The sequence below is a fragment of the Eriocheir sinensis genome, unplaced genomic scaffold, assembly GCF_024679095.1.
Source record: "Eriocheir sinensis breed Jianghai 21 unplaced genomic scaffold, ASM2467909v1 Scaffold1130, whole genome shotgun sequence".
Lineage (NCBI taxonomy): Eukaryota > Metazoa > Arthropoda > Malacostraca > Decapoda > Varunidae > Eriocheir > Eriocheir sinensis.
The window spans coordinates 25,299-50,916 of NW_026110442.1; the positions used below are offsets into that span (position 1 = coordinate 25,299).

Below are 25,618 nucleotides of genomic sequence, written 5' to 3' on the forward strand. Positions count from 1 at the left end.
TGAAGAAGAGGAGAGAAGGAAGTGTAGGTGGAGGTGGAAATGTGTATGTGTGGAGGAAGGTGGAGAGGATGGAGGGGCTGGAGAGGTGAAGAGGATGAGGGAGGGAGGGAGAGAGGGGAGTATGAGTGTAGAGGGACCGAGGGAGAAAGGAGTGAAGAGGAAAAGGGAGGTAAATATAGGAGGGAGTTTATAGTTGTTAGTGAAGCTATTTTCTCTCCCTTCTTTTTTGTGGTTGTTTTCTTAACAGTCATCACCGTTACCATGCACCACACACCCATCACCACCACCACTACCACACTCACCACCACAACCACCACCACCAACAACAACACAATCACCACCACCACCATCACCACCACACCCACCCACCCACCACCCTTCCCCATCACAACCACCACCACCACCATCATCATCGCCACCCTCCTACCCACCACCACCACAACACCACAATCACCCCCACCACCATCATCATCATCACCACTCACCCACCACCGCCCTTTCACCCTTCACCACCACCACTACCACCACCGCCACCACCGTCGCCCCAGCCATCATTCCTTCACGCTGGGTTGAAATTCTTCCGCGATTCTCACTTTTTCTATTTATCTTTTTTTTTTTTTACAATGACAACATTCAGCTTTTCATTATATTTCCGTGTGAGGTGGGTGGTCTGCCTTCTCTCCTCCTCCTCCTCCTCTTCCTCCTCCTCCCTTTCATCACCGTGGAAGAAAATGAAGCCAAGACACAAATACAAAAAAATAAAGTTGATGTGGAACAAATTGATCAGAGATGAGCCCGTGTGTGTGTGTGTGTGTGTGTGTGTGTGTGTTTACATGTGGAATTTAGGGGTTGTGGGGTTCCTGGGAATAAGAGCCTGGGATTGTGATGCTTGTGTTCCGGGGTCAGGAAAGCGTGGAATTGAAAGCGTGTGTGTTTCTGAGCGGGATTCTGGCCGTGGCCCTGAGTGGGATCTGAGAAGGTTAGGAGGCTCTGAGTGGGATCTGAGAAGGTTAGGAGGCTCTGAGTGGGATCTGAGAAGGTTAGGAGGCTCTGAGTGGGATCTGAGAGGGACAACGCAAGAACATTAGTGAGTCTACAAGGGGCCGGGTGGCCTTGGCGGAGGTCTGCGCTCTTGGAATACTCTTGTTGATATTGTTTTATTCGATCTAGTACACCTTGGAAACGTCTCCTTCATTGAAAGACAAGTAACTGAAAATTCTTGCTCTCCTGCTGGGGAGGTGGGCATGGCAACAACAACAACAACAGCAGAATAACTAGATTGATAAGAAAGACAAGAAATGATAAGAAATGCTAAGAAACACGGTGTTAATGCGGCCGTCACGGGTCACAGGTAAGTCTGTGAGTCGCTTACTCAGCCTCAGCGGCCTCGCGCCTCCGCCACTCGGCGATCTCGTCTCGCATGTGTCGGTGGCACCGCAGGACGGCGTCCCTCTCGCCCTTGATGTGCAGGGTTCGCCTGACCCGCACGATGCTGACGCCGTGGCTCCGCCGCAGGTCCTCCAGCTGGCGGTCACTGGGTCCTGCGAGGCGGAAGATGAATCTCTGAGGCACGGTGAGGCTGCGGTAGGCGAGGGAAGTTGTGGCGGGGGCGGCAGGGACGGTCACTGGTGCTGGGGCCTGGCCCTGAGGGGAAACCTCCCTGTCTGTGGCACTTGTACCGCCCCGAGAGGCTTCTGCGTGCTGGGGTGCCTCCTCTTGTGTCGCAGGAACATCAGAGGCTTGCTCCTCTTCTGCGGCAGGGACATCACAGGCTTGCTCCTCTTCTGCGGCAGGAACGTCAGAGGCTTGCTCCTCTTCTGCGGCAGGGACATCACAGGCTTGCTCCTCTTCTGGGGCAGGAACGTCAGAGGCTTGCTCCTCTTCTGCGGCAGGAACGTCAGAGGCTTGCTCCTCTTCTGCGGCAGGGACATCACAGGCTTGCTCCTCTTCTGCGGCAGGAACGTCAGAGGCTTGCTCCTCTTCTGCGGCAGGGACATCACAGGCTTGCTCCTCTTCTGCGGCAGGAACGTCAGAGGCTTGCTCCTCTTCTGCGGCAGGAACATCAGAGGGTTCTTCCTCCTCTGTTGCAGCGACATCACAGGCTTGCTCCTCTTCTGCGGCAGGAACATCAGAGGCTTGCACCTGTTCTGTGGCAGCGACATCAGTGGCTTGATCCTCTTCTGCGGCAGCGACATCACAGGCATCCCTAACCTCGTGCGCCGCTTCGTCAAAGTCATCTTCTTCCACTGCAGACAGCTTATTCGGGAGACCTTTCCCTTCAGTGTGGGTGCCATCGTCATTGTCGGTGTCTCCTACGTCATCTTCCACCGAAAACACCTTCTCTAGATAATCCTTCCATTCGTTGTAGGTGTCTTCATCGTTGTCGGTGTTCTCTTCATCGTCTTCCACCGCAAACACCTTTTCCAGGTAAACTTTCCATTCGTTGTAGGTGTCTTCATCGTTGTCGGTGTTCTCTTCATCGTCTTCCACCGCAAACACCTTTTCCAGGTAAACTTTCCATTCGTTGTAGGTGTCTTCATCGTTGTCGGTGTTCTCTTCATCGTCTTCCACCGCAAACACCTTTTCCAGGTAAACTTTCTGTTCGTTGTGGGTGTCTTCATCGTTGTCGGTGTTCTCTTCATCGTCTTCCACCGCAAACACCTTTTCCAGGTAAACTTTCTGTTCGTTGTGGGTGTCTTCATCGTTGTCGGTGTTCTCTTCATCGTCTTCCACCGCAAACACCTTTTCCAGGTAAACTTTCTGTTCGTTGTGGGTGTCTTCATCGTTGTCGGTGTTCTCTTCATCGTCTTCCACCGCAAACACCTTTTCCAGGTAAAGCTTCCATTCGTTGTAGGCGGCGTCAGTGTTTCCATCAGTATGCATGGCCATCTTTCCCTTGCCGGGCTTCTGTTCCAGTGGCCATGTTGTGGGAAGGCCCTGGAATTGCTGACTGGCCAGCTGAAGACCGACCTTGTCATCGTAGATGTACAGGAAGAAGCTGCCAGGTCGGCCTCCATGCAGCAGCGCCTCCAGGAACTCTTCGAGGCTAACGCGGGCCTTGCGAGTTGCACCGCGGCGGTACGCCACACAGATCTTGACCTGCGTGGCATCGGCGTCTGGTTTCCCGCTGCACCTGAAGAGGTACTCCAGGTCCAGCGGGGCAGTGAGGGAGGTGGGGCCGGACGCCTCCGGGAAGGCGAAGACGGCCACCCCCCGCGAGCTGAGGGCTCGCCAGCACCCCGACGCCGGCAAAGGGTGATGGTCACCTTGCGGCGCCCACCACTGGCGCCGCCGTCGGCGGCCAGCACGACGCAGGTGCCGAGCACGGCGCGTCGGATGTCTTTGCTGCGGGCTTTAGGGAACATCTCGTTCACTACTTTTGTCTTCATTTAATTGTAAATGTTTGACAAATGTTATGGTGAACGAGGCGGCGGCAGTTACAACAGAATGAGCTGGTGGCGGCCGCCGCCCCTTGCACGGCAGAGCCTGCCCTCACTGCTGCCAAGGCTCAGTTTCCTGCACTGTGTGTGTGTGTGTGTGTGAGAGAGAGAGAGAGAGAGAGAGAGAGAGAGAGAGAGAGAGAGAGAGAGAGAGAGAGAGAGAGAGAGAGAGAGAGAGAGAGAGAGAGAGAGAGAGAGAGAACTGCAATATTTAAAGGGTAATTATTTAATTAAAGATATATATGAGCAAAAAAAATAAAGAGGGACAAAAAAGCGGAAGTAAATACAAAAGAAAGAGGGAATAAAAGGGACAAAAGAAGCAGACGACCCCAAAAATAATTAAAGGAGTAAAAAAGAAACACAAAGCAAAAACTTGTTAAACAAAGACGAAGATTAAGAGAACAAACATTATGGTCGTGAGCCACGCAAGTGTTCAAAGGTTATGTGCGGGCTATCGGCAAGGTGCGGAGTGGGTTATTGACGTAGTTTGGAGTGGGGTTCAATGTGGAGTTTTAAGTGGGGTTCTGAGTGTGTTGTGAGAGAGGTTTCAAGATATTCTGAATGTGGACGTGAGCGAGGTTTTAAGAGGATCTGTGTGGGCTATCGGCAAGGTGCGGAGTGGGTTATTGACGTAGTTTGGAGTGAGTTTCAATGTGGAGTTTTAAGCGGGGTTCTGAGTGTGTTGTGAGAGAGGTTTTTAGAGGTTCTGAATGTGGACGTGAGCGAGGTTTTAAGAGGTTATGAGTCACTTATCGCAAGGTTCGTAGTGGGTTATGGACGGAGTTCTGAGTGGGGTTCAATATGGAGTTCTAAGTGAGGTAATGAATCTGGTTATTAGCGAAGTTTTAGAGAGGTTATGTGTGGGTTATCGGTAAGGTTCGGAGTTGGTTATAGACGTAGTTCTGAGTGAGGTGCAATATGCAATTCTAAGTGAGGTCATGAATGTGTTTATCAGTGAAGATTTGGAGTGGTTGTGTGAGGGATACCGGCAAAATCCTGAGGGGGGTTCGGCAAGGAATGTGGGTGAGGGTTGTGAATGAGTCTCGCTTCCCGGCGCGTGAGGCAAAACCTGAGAGAAGAGTAAACAAGACCAGCTGTTAAAGGTGGTGTTGACTCTCTCTCTCTCTCTCTCTCTCTCTCTCTCTCTCTCTCTCTCAGTTCGTTTTGCTCTTTTTTTCCTGTTTGTTTATCTATTTGTGTGTGTGTGTGTGTGTGTGTGTATTTCTCTCTCTCTGTATCTGTCTGTCATCAACACCATTTACATACAACAGCACTCGTCAATGTGTGTGTGTGTGTGTGTGTGTGTGTGTGTGTGTGTGTGTGTGTGTGTGTGTGCGTGTGTGTGTTCATGAATGGCTTTAGCAGTGATGTCTTAACAGGTGGTTTTTAGATGTCTTAGGTTACCTGCAGGTGGCTTGCAGTTTGTGGGTTGAGCGGGGAAGGGAGGGAGGGGGGCGAGGCAGGATAAGAGGGGGGCAGGGAGATACGGGGAGAAGAGGGACAGAGGGGGAGGGAAAGGATGTAGAAGTGGGGGAATGAAGAGGCGGGGAGGTGAAGAGGAGATGAGGGGAGAAGGGACAGAGGATAAGGGATAGGATGCAGAAGAAAGGTGAAGAGAAGATGGAGAGGAGACAGAAGGGGAGGGGAAGGATGTCGAAGGGAGGAAGAAAGCGATAGGGAGGAGTGAAGGGAAGGATCAGAGAGAAGGGAAGGGATGGGAAGGGAAGGGAAGGAATGAAAGTAAGGGAATGTGAAGGGAGGGAAGAAATGAAGACCATGTTGAGAAAAGGGAAGGAAAGGGAAGAGAGGGAAGAAAAGGGAAGAGAGGGAAGGATAAACGGAGAGTGAGAAAGTACAGAAACGAAGGGAAGAATTGAGGGATTGAGATGGGGAATGGATGGGGAAGGAGGTATGGAGAACAAATGGGAAAAGAAGATTGGGGAGGGAAGAGGAAGGGAATTGAAGGGACGGGAAGGGAGAATAAGAGGTGGGTAGGAAGGGAGAAGTAGGGAGGTTGAAAGATGGAAAATTGAACATATGGAGGAAAAAAGAAGCGAACAGGAGAGGAATAGAGAGGTCGGGGGGGGCGGGGGGGGGTAAGGAGAGGAGAGGGAGGGACAAGACAGTGAGGGAATGGGGAGGGAAGGAAAGGAGAGGTAAGGGAACATCAGAGGGAGAGAAAGGGGAGGAAAAAATGAAGGTGGGAGGTGAAAAGAGGTGAGGTGAGGAAGTGAAAGGAAGGAAAGGGAAGGGAAGGGAAGGGAAAGGAAGGAAAGGGAAAGGAAGGGAAGAGAAAGGATAGGCAGGAAGGGATAGATAGGGAGTTGAGAAAAGGAGGGAAGATAGAGAGCATATGGAAGAGTGAAAATATGGAAAAGAAAAGAGGAAAGAAGAGGTACGGAGATGGGATGAGAAAGGAAGAAGAGAAGGAAGGGGATGGAAAGGAGGAGGAGGTGGAGAGATGTGATGAGGATGAAGAAAAAAAAAGAGGCAAATAGAGGCAATCAGAGGAGGCGAGGAGGACACAGAGGTAACAAGAGAGGACTGAGATGGGTGAAGAAAAGGGGGGAAGGGTGGGCGTGCCTTGGCGGTGAGGGTAGGGCGAAACACTGAGTGGATGACTTTGAGTTCGTATGGCTGGGTGAAAATTGATTAAGTGGGAGACGACGTAAAGGTGAGTGGGGGTGATGTATTGCTTCGAGGATGACTGCGGGAGGAATGTGGAGTGTCGGGCAGGTGAGAGGGATGACTTAAAGGAGTGGGGGTAATATGATGCTTAGAGGATGACTGAGGGATGACTGGGGAGAGTGTGGCAGGTGAGAGGGATGACTTGAAGGAGTGGGGGTAATATGATGCTTAGTGGATGACTGAAGGATGACTGGGGAGTGTCGGGCAGGTGAGAGGGATGACTTGAAGGAGTGGGGGTAATATGATGCTTAAAGGATGACTGAGGGATGACTGGGGAGTGTCGGGCAGGTGAGAGCGGTGACTTAAAGGTGCGGGGGTAATATGATGGTTAGTGGGTGACTGAGGGAGGACTGGGGAGTGTCGGGCAGGTGAGAGGGATGACTTAAAGGAGTGGGGGTAATATGATGCTTAAAGGATGACTGAGGGATGACAGGGGAGAGTGTGGGAGGTGAGAGGGTAGACTTAAAGGTGCCGAGGGGGCTTGATGAACGAGTGGGTGGTGACTTGGGCAAACTGGGCTGAGTGGAGGTGACCGGGTGACAGCTGCGGGCCAAAGAAGAGCTCGGAGAAGATTGAAGATTAATGTAACGTTGAGGACTGGCAAGTGAATGAAGACGATTTGGGTTAACTAAGTGAGATAAAAAGACCATGGTGAGGGAGGATGGCTAACTGTGACTGGGAAACGACTAAGAATGAGTGACTGAAAAATGACTGTAAGGTGACTGTACATAAGTGGGAAGGGATAAGTATCTAGGGATAATTTGGGGCGACTGAGGAAGGTATAACTATTATTGGGACTGAAGTAAGACCAACCATGACTGAGAGACGACTGTGACTGAAAAATGACTGCGAGGTGACTGATGATAACTGGTAGAGGAGAAAAAGTAACTGTGGACGATTTGCGACGACTGAGGGAGATAAAACGTCTCTGGTGACTGGAGAAAGACTAACCGTGACTGAAAAACGACTGAGGAAAAATCATTATGGCTTAAAAATGACTGTGTGATGACTTAAGGTGGAAAAAATGGTGGAATAAGTGGAGGAGGGAAGGAGAAAGTGGTGTGGAGGTGACTGAGTACGAGTGGAGAGGGAGGAAGTGACTTGTGGTGGAGGATAGTGGAGGAGGTGACTGAGTACAAGTGGAGAGAGAGGAAGTGACTTATGGTGGAGGTGAATGAAGATGGAGGTGGTGATGGGGACGAGTGGAGAGGAGGAGGTGACTGGTGGAGGTAAAGTGGAGTGAAGACGAGAAAAAAAAGTGGAGTGACTGATGGTGGTGGTGGTGGTGGAGGTGGAGGTAGTAGTGGAGGTGACTGAGGACGAGGTGGTGGTGGCGGTGGAGGTGAGTGGAGGTGACAGGCCATCAGCTGTTCCCCGGTTCATGGATCCTGCTCAAGTGATGAATCCTTAAGCTGGCGAGGATGATGGAAGGATATCCTCATTACCTCACTCCTAAGCTTCCCCCTCCTCCTCCTCCTCCTCCTCCTCCTCCTTTATATTCCTACTCTGGCTCCTCCTCCTCCTCCTCTTCTTGATAATCCTCCTTCTCCTTCTCCTCCTCCTCCTCCTCTTATGTTCCTTCTCCCTGGCCTCTCCTTCTAGATAATCCTCCTCCTTGTCCTCCTCCTTCTCCTCCTCCTCCTCTTCTCCTTCTCTATGCTTCCTTCTCCTCGTCCTCGTCCTCGTCCTCGTCCTTAATATCCCTCCTCTTCCTCCGTCTTCTCCTCCTTTTCTCCATCGCTACGTTCCTCCTCCTTCTCCTCCTCCTCCTCCTCCTCCTCCTCCTCCTCCTCCTTCTTCTCTTCTGACGTCACAGCATTGTTTTTTTTGTTTTTTTTGTCCCTCTTTTGTCATCTTCTCATATCCTTAATTCCTTCTTCCTTATTTCAACGCGTCTCTCCACCTGTTCTCCCTCCTCCTCCTCCTCTTCCTCCATCTTCCACCTACTTAATCTTCCTCCTCCGTCTCTCCACTCACCCTCATTTCCTTCCTCCATGTGTCTTGCAGAGCTTTTTACTTTCCTCTTTCCTCCAACACCATTCCAAGCCAATTTCCTCTCTGCATACGTCTCCCTCCTCCTCCTCCTCCTCTTCCTCTTTCCTTGACCTAATTTGTCTTCCACACTATTACTCTCCTCATTCTTTCCTCTCTTCCTTTTCATTAACATCTTCCTCTTCCTCTTCCTCCTCCTCCTCTTTTTACTCATTCTATCTGTCTTCAATTTCTTTTTCTTCCCTGTTTTCCCATTTCACCCGTTTATACCCTCTCAGTTTCTCCCTTCCTTCCTTCCTTCCTCCCTCTCCTCTCCTCTCTCTCTCCCTCTCTCTTTTCCCTCCCTCACCTCTTCTTAATCTTTCTCTTCCTGTTTCTCTTTGCTCCCTCATACGGGCTCTCTCTCTCTCTCTCTCTCACACACATCTGCACATCACCTTCCACCTTCCACCATCTCTAATAATGTCCTCCTCCTCCTCCTCCTCCTCCTCCTCCTCCTCCTCCTCCTCCTCTTCCTCTTCCTCTTTCTCTTCCTCCTCCTCTTCCTTCACCTTGCCCCACCACCACTACCCCCGTACCTCCCTCCTACCACCAGCTCCACCCATCACCCCCCCTCCCTTCCCCCACCTCCACCCCATCATCCCTTCCCCCCATCTTCCACTCCCCCTCCACCCCTCCACATATGGCCGCCTCGTTCGTTTTATGTCTCCCTGTGTTTAGGTTCATGTTTTCCACACTTCCACAAAGACCCCCGCCCCCCTTACCCCCCATACCCCATCCTTCCACCCCCAACCACTTCCCTCCTCCTCCCTATCCATTCCCTCCCCTTCCCCCCACGACCTATTTCCACCTCCCTCATCTTTCTCACACAAACTCCCCACTCCTCCCCCCTCCACCCACATCTCCCCCTTTCCTCCCCCCTCCACACACACGGTGCACACATTGGGGAGAGTAAATATTTCGCTATTACGGTGATAGATTGTTGGGGTGTCGTCATGGGGGAGGGGGGAGAAGAGGGGAGAAGAGCTGGAGACTAGGGGGGGGGGGGCAGATGGGGTGAGGAAGGGAGGAGTCAGATGGAGTTGGGTTAAGGAGGGGAGGGGAGGAAGGTAGGGGGGAGAGGAGGGGGGCAAATGAGGAGGAGGAGGAGGAGTGGGAGAGGGGGAAAGGGAGGAGAGAGATGGGATGTGGGGAGAGAAGAGGATAAGGGTTGCAGGGAGGGGAAAGGTCAGGAAGGGGTGATGTTGGGAAGGAAGGGGAGAAGAGGTGAAGGGAGGCAGAGGGGAGATGTGTGGGTTTAGGGGAATGGAGGGAAGAGATGATGAGAGGGGGGGGAAGACGGGGAGAAGAGATGGTGAGGTGATGGAGAGGGGAAGGGAATGATGAGATAAGGATGGAATAGGGTGGTGTAGTCCTCCTTTTCCTGGGTCACGTAAGAGGTCATAATGGGTCACAGGAAGGATGGGAAGGGAAGGGAAGGAAGGAAAAGGAAGAAAAGGAAAGGGGAGGGAAGAAATGAGAAGAAAAGTCACGAAAAGGGAAGAGGAAAGGGAGGGAAGGATAGGAAAGAATGGGGAAAGGAAAGGAGGGGATAGGAAAGGAAAGGAAAGGGAAGAGAATGAAAGGGAAGGAGAGGGGAATGGAAAGAAAGGGAAGGGAGGGAAAGGAACGAAGGGAAGTAAAGAAGGGTAGGAAGGAAGGGAAGGAAGAAGGAAAGGAAAGAGAGAAGGAAGGGAAGGGAATAGAAGGGTAGAGAAAGGTAGGAAAGGAAAGGGAAGGGAATGGAAGGGAAGGGAAAGGAAGGAAAGGGAGGGAAGGGACGGGAAGGGTAGGGTAGTGAAAGGTAAAGAAGGAAAGGAAAGGAAAGGGAAAGGAAGGAAAGGGAAGGGAAGGGGAGGATGAGGAAGAGGATGGAAGGGAAGATCGGGGAGGGGAATGGAAGGGTAGGGAAGGGAAGTATATGGTTAGGTAAGGAAGGGAAGAGAGGGGAGGGAAGGAAGGAAGGGAAGGAAGGAAAGGGAAGGGAAGGGAATGAGGAAGGGAGGGAAAGGGAAGATCGGGAGGGAATGGAAGTGCTGGGAAGGGAAGTATATGGTTAGGTAAGGAATGTAAGAGAGGGGAAGGGAAGGGAAGGGAAGTATATGGTTAGGTAAGGAAGGGAAGAGAGGGGAAGGGAAGGGAAAGGGAAGGGAAGGGAAGGGAAGTATATGGTTAGGTAAGGAAGGGAAGAGAGGGGAGGGAAGGGAAGGGGAGGGAAGGGAAGGAAAGGGAAGGGAAGGGTAGAATGAGGAAGGAATGGAAGGGTAGGGAAGGGAAGTATATGGTTAGGTAAGGAAGGGAAGAGAGGGGAAGGGAAGGGAAAGGGAAGGGAAGGGAAGGGAAGTATATGGTTAGATAAGGAAGGGAAGAGAGGGGAAGGGAGGGGAATGGAAGGGAAGATTAAGTCATCCCATTTCATGAATCACTGCTTTCTAATAACTATCTGTCTGTCCGTGTCTGTCTGTCTCTCCGTGTTCATGAATCACAGACTTCCATTACCTATTTGTCTGTGTCTGTCTGTGTCTATCTATGTCTCTGTTCATCTTTGTCTCTATCTACCTATCTATCTTTATCTATCTGCTTCTCTATATTTTCCTCTGTCTGTCTAAGAGAGGGAGAGAGAAAAAGGTTATCTAAATATATAGAGAAAGTGAATAGCGTAATTATCCAACGACTCTCTCTCTCTCTCTCTCTCTCCCACATCCTCATAATCTCTACAGCAACTCTTCACTTCCTGCTCACGACCTCCTCCTCCTCCTCCTCCTCCTCCTCCTCCTCCTCCTCCTCCTCCTCCTCTTCCTCCTCCACCATCACCACCACCACTCATTAATTACCATCATCATCATCAACAGCAGCATCGTTAAGTGTTGTTGTTGTTGTTGTTGTTGTTGGTGGTGGTGGTGGTGATGGTGATGATGGTGGTGGTGGTGGTGATGGTGATGGTGGTGGGTGTCCTCTTCAATTCACCACTACATCAATTTATACCCAGCTGCACTCTCTCTCTCTCTCTCTCTCTCTCTCTCTCTCTCGTATATAAATATGAGAGCAAGAAGAAGGGAAGATGAAGGAGAAGGAAAGATTGGGATGCAAGATTGATGAAGGAAGGAGGAGGGACAAAGGAAGATAAAGAAGGAAATGAAGGAGGAGGTGGAGGAAGGAAAGGAAGGAGGCGATGGATGAGGAAAGAGAGAGAGAGAGAGAGAGAGAGAGAGAGAGAGAGAGAGAGAGAGAGAGAGAGAGAGAGAGAGAGAGAGAGAGAGAGAGAGAGAGAGAGAGAGAGAGAGAGAGAGAGAGAGAGAGAGAGAGAGAGAGAGAGAGAGAGAGAGAGAGAGAGAGAGAAATACCTCAACAAAACTCTATATATACGAAATTAATGAATGAAAAATGAAAAAAAATGAAGGAAATGAGAGAAAAAGGCATACAGAGAGAGAGAGAGAGAGAGAGAGAGAGAGAGAGAGAGAGAGAGAGAGAGAGAGAGAGAGAGAGAGAGAGAGAGAGAGAGAGAGAGAGAGCATAGCAGCTGTACTATTCTGAATGCTAATGTCATAAATTTAATAGGACCCAACATCACATAACCAACCCTTCCACTTTCAATGCGAAGTGCATCTCTAGTTTAGCTTCAGGAGAAAACAATCATCATCATCATCAGCCAATATCAGACCATTAAGACAAAAGCCAGTATTTTTAAACGTCTCCGCGCCTCAGTTCGTGTGTCTGGAAATCCTTACGTGAATGCAATGACTGTCTTGTGATCCTGATGATAGTTTTACCCGAGTTCTGCGTCTCAAATGGAAGAGTCACCCCTGGAAACCTGGTTAATCTTCTCTGCGGCCTTGGCAAATAGTCGTTATGGGAGCGCGATACTTTTAAGAATATGAAGCAGACTTTTCCGAATGTTCTCCTTTTTGCCTGATGTTAGTGTGCTCCATCCTACTCCGGCAAAGGTTGTTCTACAGTTTCATCTCTCCACCTGGTTGCCTGTCCCCTTCTGTTACCCTGGCTGTCCGTCTGTTATCCGTCCACCACATGATATGACCTCCCCAAGGCAAATCCATATAATTAACAGTCATTAGAATATAGCTTTAATTATCCTCTGCATGTTCCCGTGGATTAAGGAACATGCAAAGGATAATTAAAATATTCCCTGTTTTTAATCTTTGCTACACACCACATATATATCCCCCTTTCGTTATTCCTCACTTCAAGGTTTAAAGGGCCATGAGTTTGAGAGAAATCGGGATGAGGGAATTTTTTCACCGGCCTGAGATCAACTAAAACATCACTCAATTTTTACGTCTTTTTAACGGGGCTCAGAGTAAACACCGTCCGGGACTAATTAGCGTGTGATCGTCGAATCGAACTCTGGAAAACTAATTTGAAGTGGGGCAATAAACTACGATTTTCAGAGTAACATTAATATCCAATCTTTATTTTGATACTATTTACTTTCGATCCTCAAACTCAATAATACAGGATAGTTTATTTTTCTTGATACGAGTCCTGACTGCATTGGTGAGTGTTTGCGTATATTGGTGAACCACACCGCTCACCTTTGGCTCCAGGTACACAGGTAGAGAGAAGGTGAAGGCTAGGCCGGTGCAAGTAATCGGTATACAAGTGAAGGGGAGTGTAGACAGGTGCAGGTAAATGGTAGAGAGGGGAAGCTAAGGGTAGACAAAGACAGGTAAACGGTTGACAGGTAAAGGTGAGAGTAGACAGGTGCAAGAAAACAGTACACAGGTGAACCGAAACAGGTAGACAGGTAGAGACGGAAGGTGAGGACGGACAGGTAAAGGTAAATGGTAGGACAGGTGAAGCGAAACAGGTAGACAAGTAGAGACGGAAGGTGAGGGTGGACAGGTACGCGTAAATGGTAGGACAGCTAAGGCTAGACAGGTGCGCGCGTCTCCGGCCAATTAACCGTTTGATTCCTTGCTTCGTGACAGACTAATTAGCGTGGCGTGAGTGGAAGGCGAAATGAACGTGTGTGGGGTTGGGGGGAGGGGAGGGGAGGGGAGGGGAGGGGAGGAGAGGGGAGGTGTGTGTGTGTGTGTGTGTGTGTGTGTAAATGCAGAAATTATTACCGTGACATTCTGATTTCAAGCTTAATAGAGAGCTGATATTTTTTTTTTAATTGAGAGAGAGAGAGAGAGAGAGAGAGAGAGAGAGAGAGAGAGAGAGAGAGAGAGAGAGAGAGAGAGAGAGAGAGAGAGAGAGAGAGAGAGAGAGAGAGAGAGAGATAAGGGGGGGCGAGGTAGGCATCTAAACCAGAACAATGTGGCATAACCTTCACACTTTAAGAGACACTTCACAAACTCGCTCCGATAAAGAGACGAAGGAAATGATAAAAGTGTCGAGTCTGGGTGACGTGCTGCAGTCTTAGCCCGCCCTGACCCCTGACCCCCACCCCCTCTAACCCCCAAAACCCAACCCCCCTTACCGCCCCACCTCTGCCCTTCCCTGATGTCCACCCCCCCCCCCTTGTTTTTTACAGCTAAGGAGACAGTTCAAGGGCGTAAAGAAAAATATAAAAAAAGCCCGCTAATAGAGGTCAAAGGAGTGTCCAAAAAGAGAGGTCAATTTCGGGAGGAGAGGTGTCCTGATACCCTCCTCTACCTTTCCCCTGACATAACCACGCCCAAGACCCATCCTATCCTGCCCCCCTACTCTCCTCAGCCTTCGTCCTGCTCCACCCTGTCCTGCACTGTCTGGCCTACCTCCTGTCCACGCCACGCCAAGCCCCGCCGCGTCCCACCCCTGCATTGTCCTACCCTCCCTTCCTTCCCCGCCTGTTCCGCCCCGCCCTTCCCGCTACCTGCCCTATCTCACCTTCCCGCGCCTTGCCCTACTTCGTCATGTTCAGCAAGACCCGCCACGCCCACTACCCTTCCACCCCGTCACCCCTATAACCTCCCCCTCTTCCTCTCTCTCACTCCGCCCTTCCCACCCAAGAAGCATTGCCCATCCACAAATACAAATTCACTGTCTTTCTGTTCAAAACCTCTCCTCACCTCTACTCCATTCATCTCCCACTTGTATCTTCCACTCCGTCTACCCCACCTTATCTCCCCTCATCTCCACCGCATCATCTCTTCACCCTCCTCGTTCCACCACTCCACCCATCCCCCCTTCACCCCAATCTACCCTACCCACCTGTATATCTTAACCACGTCCACCATACCCCACTTCCAACTTAATCCAACTCTATAAAAGTCCACCTTCATAAAACTCCACTTCCAGCTAGTAAATCCACCTCCATCCTAATCCACCCCCACCTGCAGACCACCCAGAGCACCAGCATCATTCACCCCACTCATCACCACTCACCCCACACACATCACCCACCCACCCATCCCGCCCACTTCCACCCCCACACCTGCTGCCCATCTGCGACATCCCTCCCCCTTCCTCCACCTCTCTTCCCCCCCCCCCCCCCATCTCCTAGCTCAGGCAGGCCCTTTTCCGCCTCTCCTGTTAAATTGAATTATTTTATAGTAAATTACGTTATCTTTGTGTGCCTGGTGTACGAGGACGAGGAGGAGGAGGAGGAGGAGGAGGAGGACGAGGAAGACGAGGAGGATAGAGATAAACAAGAACAAGATCAAAAAGAAGAAGATTTAGGGGAGGAGAAAGAAGATAGGAGAAGAAGGCAGAGGCTGATGGAAAAAGGCGAAGAATGAAGACAAGGAAGGAAGAAGGGGAGGAGGAGGAGGAGGAGGAGGAGGAGGAGGAGGAGGAGGAGAAGAAAAAAAGGACAGAATAAGTAGAAAGAAGACAAATGAGAAGACTGATGAAAAGGGGGGAAAACAGAGGAAAATAAGAATGAAAAGCAAAAGCAAAGGAGGAGGAAGTGGAGGAAGAAGTGGAGGAGGAAGAAAAAGGAAAAAATAAGAAAAGAGGGAGGGAGAGAAACGAAAATTAGGACAATAGGAAGGAATACGAAAAGGACAACGTGGAGGAGAAGGAGAATGAAAAAGGAAAAGAAGAAGATAAAAGACGAGGAAGAGGAGGAAGAAGAGATAAAGGAGAAAAGGAAGAAAAGAATGAAGAACACAGAAGGGGTGAAAGACAATGAATAACACAAGAGGAAGGAAGAGGAGAATGAATTAGAGAAGGAAGAAGAAAAAAAGAGGAAGACAGAAGAAGAGGAGGAGGAGGAGGAGGAGGAGGAGGAAGAATCATGGTGGTAGGCTCCCCCCCTCCCTTCCTTCCTTCCTACCCCCCCTCCTGCCTCCCTCCCTCCCTCCCTCTTTCCATCAATCTCTTTCTCCATTAAATTTTCTCATTTCCTCTCATCTATTCTGCTTGTTTTATTTCCTCTCTCTCTCTCTCTCTCTCTCTTTTACATGAATTCAGTTAAGCACATTGATCGTATGCGCTGAGAGAGAGAGAGAGAGAGAGAGAGAGAGAGAGAGAGAGAGAGAGAGAGTGTTGGGTGCCATATGCGTAGCAGTGTTTATTTAGTTTCATTATTAATTTTTATTTATTCATTTAATATTTTTTTGTGTGTGGGTGAGAGTAAACTTGTAGGACAGGAAATAAAATAAAAACGCTAATCTCTCTCTCTCTCTGACACACCTGAACCCCAAATAACAGGCAGCCCACACACCTGCTCCCCTCACCTGCTCCCCTCACTTGGCCTGTTCTCCCCCGTCCCCCCCTCCCTCCCTTTCCCTTCCCCCTCACCCTCCCACGCACTCCCACACTCTTTCTAAATGGAGCTCACCTCTTATTGGTCTACCTCTCACCCTCCCCTCCCTATGGCTCCTCCCCTTCCCTATACCCTCACCATAACTATTCCCTTATTTTTTTTTCTTAAGTTTTGGCCGGAAGGTTTTTCCTTACTCCCCATTCATCCCTTTCTCTTTCTTGTTTACACTCTTGTCTTCCCTTCATTTCTTCCCTCACACCTTTATTTTCCCCTCAACTTCACCTTTCCCTCTATTTCATTCACCTATTATCTTTTCCCTTTCCCCTAATTCTCACTCCCTCACCCTCACTTCACCCCTTTACTAATTCCCTTCCTCCTCCTCTTTTTACCTTTACTTTGCTCCTCCCTTCATCTCTTATCTCACCTCCCTTTCCTCTCCTCATCCCCCTTTCCTTCCCTTTATTCCTTCTTGCTTTTCTTCTCTCCCTTTCAATCTGCCTCTTCCCTCCCTTCAACTCTTTACTCCTCTCCTTCCCTTGTCATCGTCCCTTCCATCCCTCTCTATTTCTCCCACCCCCCTACAGCCTCCCTTTCCCTCTTCTTTCCTGTTTCCCAGCATCATCTTTCCTTTCCCTTCCCTTTCTTTTTCCTTTCCTCCTTCCTCCCATCATCACCATCATCACCAGTTCCCTCTTCTCCGTCATTCTTACTTCTTCCTTCTTTACTCACTCCCTCCTTCTTCGCTTCTGCTTGATTCCTCCACCTCCTCCTCCTTCTCCCCCGCCCTCTTCTTCACTCCCTTCTTCACACGTCTCCCTCATCTTCCCTGACGCATAATCTTTGCTTCCACGCTCCCTACACACACACACACACACACACACACACACACACACACACACACACAATACGATACGACGCCGCCTCCACATTCCCCTTCTACAATACATTAATTTCCAGGCGCATTCCTCCTCCTCCTCCTCCTCCTCCCCTTGTCACTTCAAAGGGCGAATATATACACAAATTTCACAATCACAGAGTAGGAAAGTGGAGTAATAACTGGGCGAGGGAGGGTAAGGAGGAGGTATTAATATCTCTCACTTGGGGGGAGGAGGAGGAGGAGGAGGAGGAGGAGGAGGAGGAAAACGGGGGAAGGAAGTGGAGGAAAGTCAGCGAGTTTTATCACAGGAAAAGCGCCACATATCACGTTTTTTTTTTTTTTTTTTTTGTTCCCAGAATCTTGCGTGTTAGTATTTCCTTCCTTCCCTTGGGGTGGGGGTGGGGGGGGGTGAGTCAGGTGTGTGTGTGTGTGTGTGTGTGTGTGTGTGTGTGTGTGTGTGTGTGTGTGTGTGTGTGTGTGTGTGTGTGTGTGTGTGTGTGTGTGTGTGTGTGTGTGTGTGACCTTACCTTACCTTACCTTTATTTGCTTAGTTTCCCTCAAGCGTACCTGTCCTTAACCTTACCTTCACCTTACCTTAATTTACTTTGCCTGGCTCACGAGTACCGTACATTTGCCCCTATTTACTTTATCTGCCCTAAGCGCACCTTAATATATGCCCTGCCTTTAATTGCTCTATGTGTTTTAGGATTACTTTTCCATTAAGTCCAGGCGGGAGGAAATACAGAGGCAAAAGAAGAGATGAAAAACGAATATACTGAAAACTCTTGTATAAGTAAGTTGAACGGAAACAGAATGAGCTTGAATGGTCTTGTAATGCATCAAAATAAAGAGCTGAAAGAATGTAATTACTAGTTAACGCTTGCATTAGTAAGATTAACAGTAGAAGAATGAGCTTGAACAGTCTTGAAACACAGTTAAAAAGGAGAGTGAAAGAGAGAATAGGTAGACAAGGAGAAATATGTGGAAGAGGAGGAAAGAAAAAGGGATGAAAATGAAAAGATGGTGGACAAAACAGAAGTAAAAAGGGGGAATGGGTAAAATGAAGAGAAATAGCAGGTAGACAAGAATGAAGAAATAAAAGGGGGTATAAAGATGAGAATGGGTGAAGTAAGGAGATAACAAGAGAAGGAAGAGAAAGAAGAGGAAAGAGAATGAGAACGAGAGAAAGAGAAAGAGAGAGAAAGAAGAGGAAGAAGAAGCGTGAAGTAAGGAGATAACAAGAGAAGGAAGAGAAAGAAGAGGAAAGAGAATGAGAACGAGAACGAGAGAAAGAGAGAGAAAGAAGAGGAAGAAGCGTGAAGTAAGGAAATAACAAGAGAAGGAAGAGAAAGAAGAGGAAAGAGAATGAGAACGAGAACGAGAGAAAGAAGAGGAAAAAGAAGCGTGAAGTAAGGAGATAACAAGAGAAGGAAGAGAAAGAAGAGGAAAGAGAATGAGAACGAGATAAAGAGAGAAAGATGAGGAAGATAAAGAGAAGGAAGGAGGGAAGAGGAGGGTGAAAATACCGCTTCTCTACTGCGTTGGTAAGAATAACGTGATATGAATGAAGCTCCAACAGTCTTAAAATATAGCAACACGAAAATATGAGGCTGAAGATTCTGGTTAACTCTTTCATTAGGTAGGAAATTGAGCAGTAAAAAGATGAACGTGTATAATCAGGCACACACACACACACACACACACACACACACACACACACACACACACACACACACACGGTTAGTAAGTTTGAGAGAGAGGGGGTCATATAGAAAACAGCGATAACAGACAGCAAGTGAAACAACATTACGGAAAGTTCGAATTGCTTAACACCTTGGCTGCGGATTTCCTACAAGAAGACCTCACCAAGTTACAGGAATGGAACAAAAAGTGGCTGTTACAATTCAATGAAGAAAAATGAAGTCATGTACCTTGGGAGGGGATATCCAGCACACCAATACCACATGGGAAACACTCCACTATCCACCACAGAGGCAGAGAAAGACCTAGGACTATATGTTACCAGGCTACCAGTGACGGCCAAATCAGTGCCAATCGCAGCGGACGGGTTAAGACAGTGAGTTCCAGGATAGTTGATGATTGATTTTGACCTTACTCCGTTTAAAAGAGACGTGTAAGTGGAGCCCTCCCCCAGTACCAGTTACGTTTTCATTTCAGTACTTCCGTCTTCTCCTCCCCTTCCTTTTCTTTCTCCTTGTCTACCTCTTATCTCTTCACTTTCCCCATTCTCGCCTCCTATCCTCCCATTCCTTTTCATTCTGTTTCTCTACCTGTTATCTCTTCAAGTCACCCTTTCTTCCCTTCTCTTCCCCACCTCTTTTCTTTTTTGCTTGTCTACGTGTCTTTCCTCTTAATTTCACCCTTACTATCTTCCTCTTCTCACCATTTTCGTTCTCCTCTCTACCTGACACCTCTTCACCTCACCCCTCCCTGCTCTCTCTCCTAACGCTTGCAACACCTGGAACACCTGTACAGACGTGGATGAAAGTGGATGAATTTAAAGGTAACGTTCCCGGCACACAAAGACCATCAAAACAAACGAGTGAGGAACCAGTGCACGAACCCATCATGTTTTACAACACACACACACACACACACACACACACACACACACACACACATTAATTCAAGAGAGATGTAACCTGAATCAAATGGACAGACTGAAGAGTTCCCTCAACACTTTCCTTTCCTCTCTCTCTCTCCTTCTTTCATTACTTTCCCTCTTCTCCTCCTCTGCTTGCCCTTTCTACCTATCTATATACTTTTTCCTCTTCTCTCTTACCTCTTCTCTCTCCTCCTACCTGCCTACCTTTCCTCCTTTATTTCCTCCAGGTAGTTGGCGGAGAAATAAACGTAGCTCACAAGGATAATATTTAACCCTTTCACCTCCAGCTTCCCTCTGCCTTCCCTCAACCCTAATATCAGTGATCCTCGTTCTTGTCCTCCTCCTCCTCCTCCTCCTCCACTTCCTTTTTTCTTTGTCTCCGTCTGATTTCTCTGTTTTTACCGTCCCGTCTATATGGTTCTGCCTGTGTCTGTCTGTATGTCTCTGTTTTTGTCTGTCTGTCTGTCTGTGTTTGTTTGGCTGTGTGTCTGTCTGTGGGTCAAATGCATGCAGAGTGAAGATAAAGAGAAATAAGAAGAGAAAAAGAAATGGAGCAAAAGTAGAGAGAGAGAGAGAGAGAGAGAGAGAGAGAGAGAGAGAGAGAGAGAGAGAGAGAGAGAGAGAGAGAGAGAGAGAGAGAGAGAGAGGAAGTTAGCACAGCGATGGGGGGGAAGGGGGTAGAGGGTATTCGAAGAAGAGAGCGCAAATATTAGACTTGTTTTGAGATTGGTGGTGAAGGGAAGGGAAGGGAAGGGAAGGGAAGAGGAGGGAGGTCATGGCAGAAATTATGGTGTGTGGTGAGTGTGATGATGACTGGTGGTGGTGAAGGAGGTGGTGAGGAAGGGGAGGAGGGGTGAGGGAGGAGGAGATGAGGTGTGAGGGAGGAGAGGAAAGGGAAGCGGAGGAGGAAGAGGAGGAGTAGGTACATAGAAGGTAAAAGGGATATGAGATAGAGGGAAGAAGAAGAAGCAGAAGATGAAGATGAAGATGGAGACGATGAAGAAGATGAAGATGAAGGTGAAGGTGAATAATAATAATAAGAATAATAATAATAATAAGAAGAAGAAGAAGAAGAAGAAGAAGAAGGAAAAAAAAGAAGAAAAAAAAGAAAAAGAAAAAAAGGAAAAGAAAAAGAAGATAGAAATAAGAAGAAAAAGAAAAAGGAAGACAAAATAGACACGAGGGAACGCCACAAGCAACACCAGCAACAAACAAACAAACAAACAACAAGGCGGCAAGACCAATCTAATCAGCTGGGTTCACTTGTTGGTCGGTCCACTCTGCCCTTCCAATTTTGTCTTCCTCTTCCTCCTCCTCTTCCTCCTTTTCCTCTTCTTATTTCTCCTCTTCCTTCCATACTTCTTCCTCCTCCTCCTCCTTCCCTGCCTTTTGCTTCTCGTCGTTCTTCTTTTTCATCTTCATCTTCAAGTCTCATTCCTTTCCCTTTCCTTCTCTTTGACCTCGCTGACCTAAACTTATCTTACCTAACCGTGTGTGTGTGTGTGTGTGTGTGTGTGTGTGTGTGTGTGAAGGCAGTGACTATTACCATGATAGTCTAATTTTAAGCAAGTAGTGTTATTAGTTTTTCAACATCTGTACAAACCCTTCCTGTTTTACTATGATCATAATTATTACTATTATCATTTCCGTTGTTGTTGTTGTTGTTGTTGTTGTTGTTGTTGTTGTTATTCTACTCATTATTACTACATTTGCAACTAACGGCTTATTGTTCACGAAGGCTTCTGGACCGCACATTACATTCAGAAACCATTACACGCAGACTCTTTGTAGCTGTCAAGCAGAGACAGTTGGCATAACACTTGCGAGATATACAACAACCTTTTTAAGCGTCATATTAGTATCTATGAACAGTTATGTGGCTAGATTGACTTTTTAATTCCATTTTAGGAGGGAATTAGCTAGATGTGTTAAATTTTCAGTTAAGTCGGGTTACAGTAAGTCGACATAATTCAAACGCAGTAGTGAATAGCGATATAAAAATCTCAATAAAACCAACTATCCACGCCTTGAAAAAAATGTAAAAAAATATAAATCAACCACATTATTGTTGGCGAGACCGATGCGTCGTTTAAAAAAAAATAAGGCGCCACCTGCGTTACATTCTAGGGATGTTACTCCTCGCACTCTGAGGCCGCGTCACACGAGCGATGTTTTATGGCATCTTACTACCAAGTGATGCCCGTAGTGGTGGCAAAACGTGCGCGTTCAGTCACACGGTCAGTTCGGCTACAAGCATCTTCCAGCGCCACCTTCCCGCAACCAAAACAAACAATGGATCGAGACACTTCTCTCTGCAGTGTTTTCTTTCAATAATTTTGGTCTTTGGTTTCCCAAAAACACTTTTTTTTTTTTTTTAGAATATCACACACAGATACTACAGCATCTCTTGACCAGACAATATCAGCCATTTCTCTTTATTTCACTGAAAGTTACAAGAAGTGTATCGTTCGGTGGTGTGTGTGGCGCCGTCTGCTCCAGTGTAAACAAAGATGCCCGTACTGGCGGCAGGAGGACGGTCATGCGCGACTCCCCGTCTGCTAGCAAGAAATAACCGTATTGGCCAGAAAATGCGTCCGTGTGACAAGGACTTCACTTCCACTCCATTTCCTGGCTATCCAACCCCTTCCGCGCGGCTTGCAACACCTCACCAGCCCCATGTTCACCCGAGCGACGCATCCTCTCTACCAGCATTATCAGACTAACGTACTCAGAGTATTTGCATCTATAGATTTCTGCCCACAAGCTATCACCGCCCCTGAAAAAAATGATAGTATTCAATCAAACATGTTATTAAAACTTCATCATTAATATTTTCTATTCAAGTGGAAAGTATAAATCAGCGTTATTGAAGTTTTACGAAAGGTTCACTCGCTCTCCCCTGAGTTGAGGACTTGGTTATTACACTCCGGCATATGATGTAATGAAAGTTAATAATATACGTACCAGGAAACTTGACATAGATATATAGATAGATACAGATAGATAGATATACATACAGACAGATAGATATTCACTGATACATACATTGATTGAGATAGATATAATAGAGAAAATAGTATCCCAGACAAGGAATAAATAACAATGAAAACAATAACAAAGGAAAACAAAAGGCTTGGCAGTAATTACAAGTCTATTCACGTAAAAACACTTGCAAAAATAATTCCTAATTCCCATCATGTTTAAAAAAGGAGATAATGAAACAAAAATACAGGAAAATAATATGAAAGTGGAACACGATAAAATAAAATAAAACAAACATACATTAAAACACTAATATTTCTCTATTTTTTATACAAATCAAAACAATAGAGTTTATGGATTATATTAAGAGTCATGAAAAAGCAACGAATGAGGGAAGGTATTCTCTCTCTCTCTCTCTCTCTCTCTCTCTCTCTCTCTCTCTCTCTCTCTCTCTCTCTCTCTCTCTCTCTCTCTCTCTCTCTCTCTCTCTCTCTCTCTCTCTCTCACGGCTGAATAAAAATGCATCCAAAAGAAAGGTCAAACTGAATCAAATAAATAAAGCGAAGAGGAGGAGGAGGAGGAGGAAGAGGAGGAGGAGGAGGAGGAGGAGGAGGAGGAATAAAGCTATAAATTGCGAGAAACAGGAACGGAGGAGAAAGGGAATAGAAGATCCTTTAAATATACCTCGCAAGAATTAATGAAAGAAGGACAGAAAAGAAAAAGAATAAATGAAAGAAAGAAAAAATGACAGAAAGAAAGAAAAAGAGAAAAAAAACAAGGAAAGAAAAAACTAAAAAAAATGAGAAAGACGAAAGAAAAATAATAGAGAGAGAGAGAGAGAGAGAGAGAGAGAGAGAGAGAGAGAGAGAGAGAGAGAGAGAGAGAGAGAGAGAGAGAGAGAGAGAGAGAGAGAGAGAGAGAGAGAGAAATTAAAGATCACCAACTCTTGCTCTCTCACGTATTCCTCTTTCTCTCCCCTCCCCCTCCCCCCTTTCCAGCCCCTTTCCTCCATAACCCGGGGAGGAAAAGAATGTAAGGAAGGGGAGGAGCAGAAAGGGAAGGAAGGTGAAGGGGGAGTGAAAAGAGAAGGGAACAAGGGGTGCAAGGAGGAATGGAGGTGTGAGAGGAGGAGGAGGAGGAGGAGAAAGAGGAGGAGGGAGAAGAGGAACAGTGGGGAAGATGATGATGCAAGGACGGAAGATAGATAGAAAGATTAAAAAAAAAGGAGGAAGAAGAAGAAAGGAAGTAGAAAAAAGAAGTAAGAAAGGAGAATAGAATAAAACTAAAGACGAAACAATAAACATGGAAAAAAAAATAAGAATGGACTGAAATAAGAATAACAATAACAATAACAATGATATATGGCCATCTATCTAGCTATGTCTATATCTATCCATCTACCTATATCTATCTACCTATGTTAAGTTTCCTAGCAAGAGTGTTATCATCTTTTAATATATCACAAGCTGGAGTGTAATATCCCGATGCAACATTCAGCCTGGGGGTTAAGTCCGTGAACCGTACGTTAAGGTGTGAGCGGGTGAGAGGGGCGGAGAGCAGCGTTCCTAGATGTGCGACGGTGATTTCTGAATATGACTGAAGGGAATGTGAAACTACTAGTGTGGAATAAACTCATTTCAAGTCCACCGTGTTTCCTTACTTCTCCTTCACGCAATAAGAGTAATAATAATAAGAAGAAGATGAAGAGGAAGAAGAAAATGAAAAGAAGAAGAAGAAGAAGAAGAAAGAGAAAAGAAGAAAAATGAGAAGTAATTTAAGATAACAAATGATAGGAAGGATGGAAGGGTGTGAGCAGGAGTAGAAAAGGGAAGGGAAGGAGAAGAAAGGGTGAATGAAGAATAAAGGGTACGGGAGGAGGAGGAGGAGGAGGAGGAGGAAGCGGAAGAAGGAAGAATGATATGTTAGGGGGAGAGGAAAAGGGGGAGGGAGGGAAAGGGGGGAGAGAGAGAGGGGTAGGAGGACACATTCTGTGCTATAAGTGTGAGAGCACGCGTATCACCCCCCCCCCCCTCTCTCTCTCTCTCTCTCTCTCTCTCTTATTCCCGCCTTCCATTGTTCTGTTTATGGGGTTGATGGAAGGAAGGAGGGAAGGAAGGAGAGGGATAAGAATGGAGGGAGGAAGCCACGAAGGGAGGAAAGGAGGGAGGGGGAGGGAGGAATGGGGGAGGAAGTCGCTACCACTACTGATGGGGTGACAAGGAGCTGGTGGGGGGATGAGGGGAAGGGAGGGAGGGAGAGGGGAGGGGAGGGGAGGGGAGGGGAAGGGAGGAAGGGGTTATTGAAGAGGTGATGGAGGGGGAGATAAGGCGAGGGTGGAGGAGAGGTGAGGGAGGTGATGGAGGTGCGAGTGTTTGAGACGTGGAGGAGGAGGAGGAGGAGGAGGAGGAGGAAGAAAAGGAAGATGATGAATGTGACTGATGAAGTAACAACAACAACAATAATAATAATAATAATAATAACAACAACAACAACAATAATATGATTAGGACTGGGCTAAAAATGAAATGACAGACGAGAAGAAGAAATAATGATGATGGCGATAAAGATGATGATGAAGTAGATGGCAAAGAATAAAAAGAAAGACTCTCCTTTTGCTAAACACACTAGACATGCTATATAAATTTTCATCCTTTGAGACACGATACATTTACAACTTCTATCGAGGGAAGATCTCGGTATAAATCATGTACAGGGAAGGAGAGAAGGAAAGAGGCAAAGATAGCACAAGGGAAGGATGGGAAACATTAGGGAGAGAAAGAGAGGAAGAAGGAAGGAAAGATGGCGTAAAGGAAGGGAAATAGAAGGGAGGGAAGAAGAGAAGGAAGGAAGGCAGGAAGGAAAGATAGAACAAAGGAAGGGAAATAGAAGGGAGGGAAGAAGAGAAGGAAGAGAGGAAGGAAAGAAAGAAGGCAGGAAGGAAAGATAGAACAAAGGAAGGGAAATAGAAGGGAAAAAGAAGAGAAGGAAGGAAAGAAGGAAGGAAGGAGACAGTACAGAGGAAGGTCAGAATAAAATGACTAAAAAGAGAAAGAATATAAACTGATAAACAAGAGCTGAAGACAGACAGACTGACAAACCATATAACAGACACACGAACAAACAGACCAACCGACACAAATTATAAGGAAAAGAAGAAAGACATTATAGCAAGAAAATGATGCTAAGAACGGACAAACAAACCGACCGACGGACAGAAATAACGAGTAAACAAAGTAAACAAGAAATTAAAAGAAGAAAAGGAAGCCAGGAGCGAACCTTTTCCTGTCCGCCACAACAAGCTGCGTCACTCACCTCCGCGCCAT

The 25,618-nt window shown here is 47.3% G+C and overlaps 1 protein-coding gene across 1 annotated transcript; it reads right to left on the reverse strand.

The window, feature by feature from the left end:
• Positions 1 to 1,291: 1,291 nt before the first annotated feature.
• On the reverse strand, positions 1,292 to 25,618 carry LOC126989351 (uncharacterized). Its single transcript, XM_050847974.1, has 3 exons — positions 25,608 to 25,618; positions 2,143 to 3,352; positions 1,292 to 2,043 (listed from the first exon to the last, which is right to left on the reverse strand). Exons 1-3 carry the CDS (start codon positions 25,616 to 25,618, stop codon positions 1,369 to 1,371), a joined length of 1,896 nt encoding a protein of 631 aa, XP_050703931.1. The 3' UTR covers positions 1,292 to 1,368.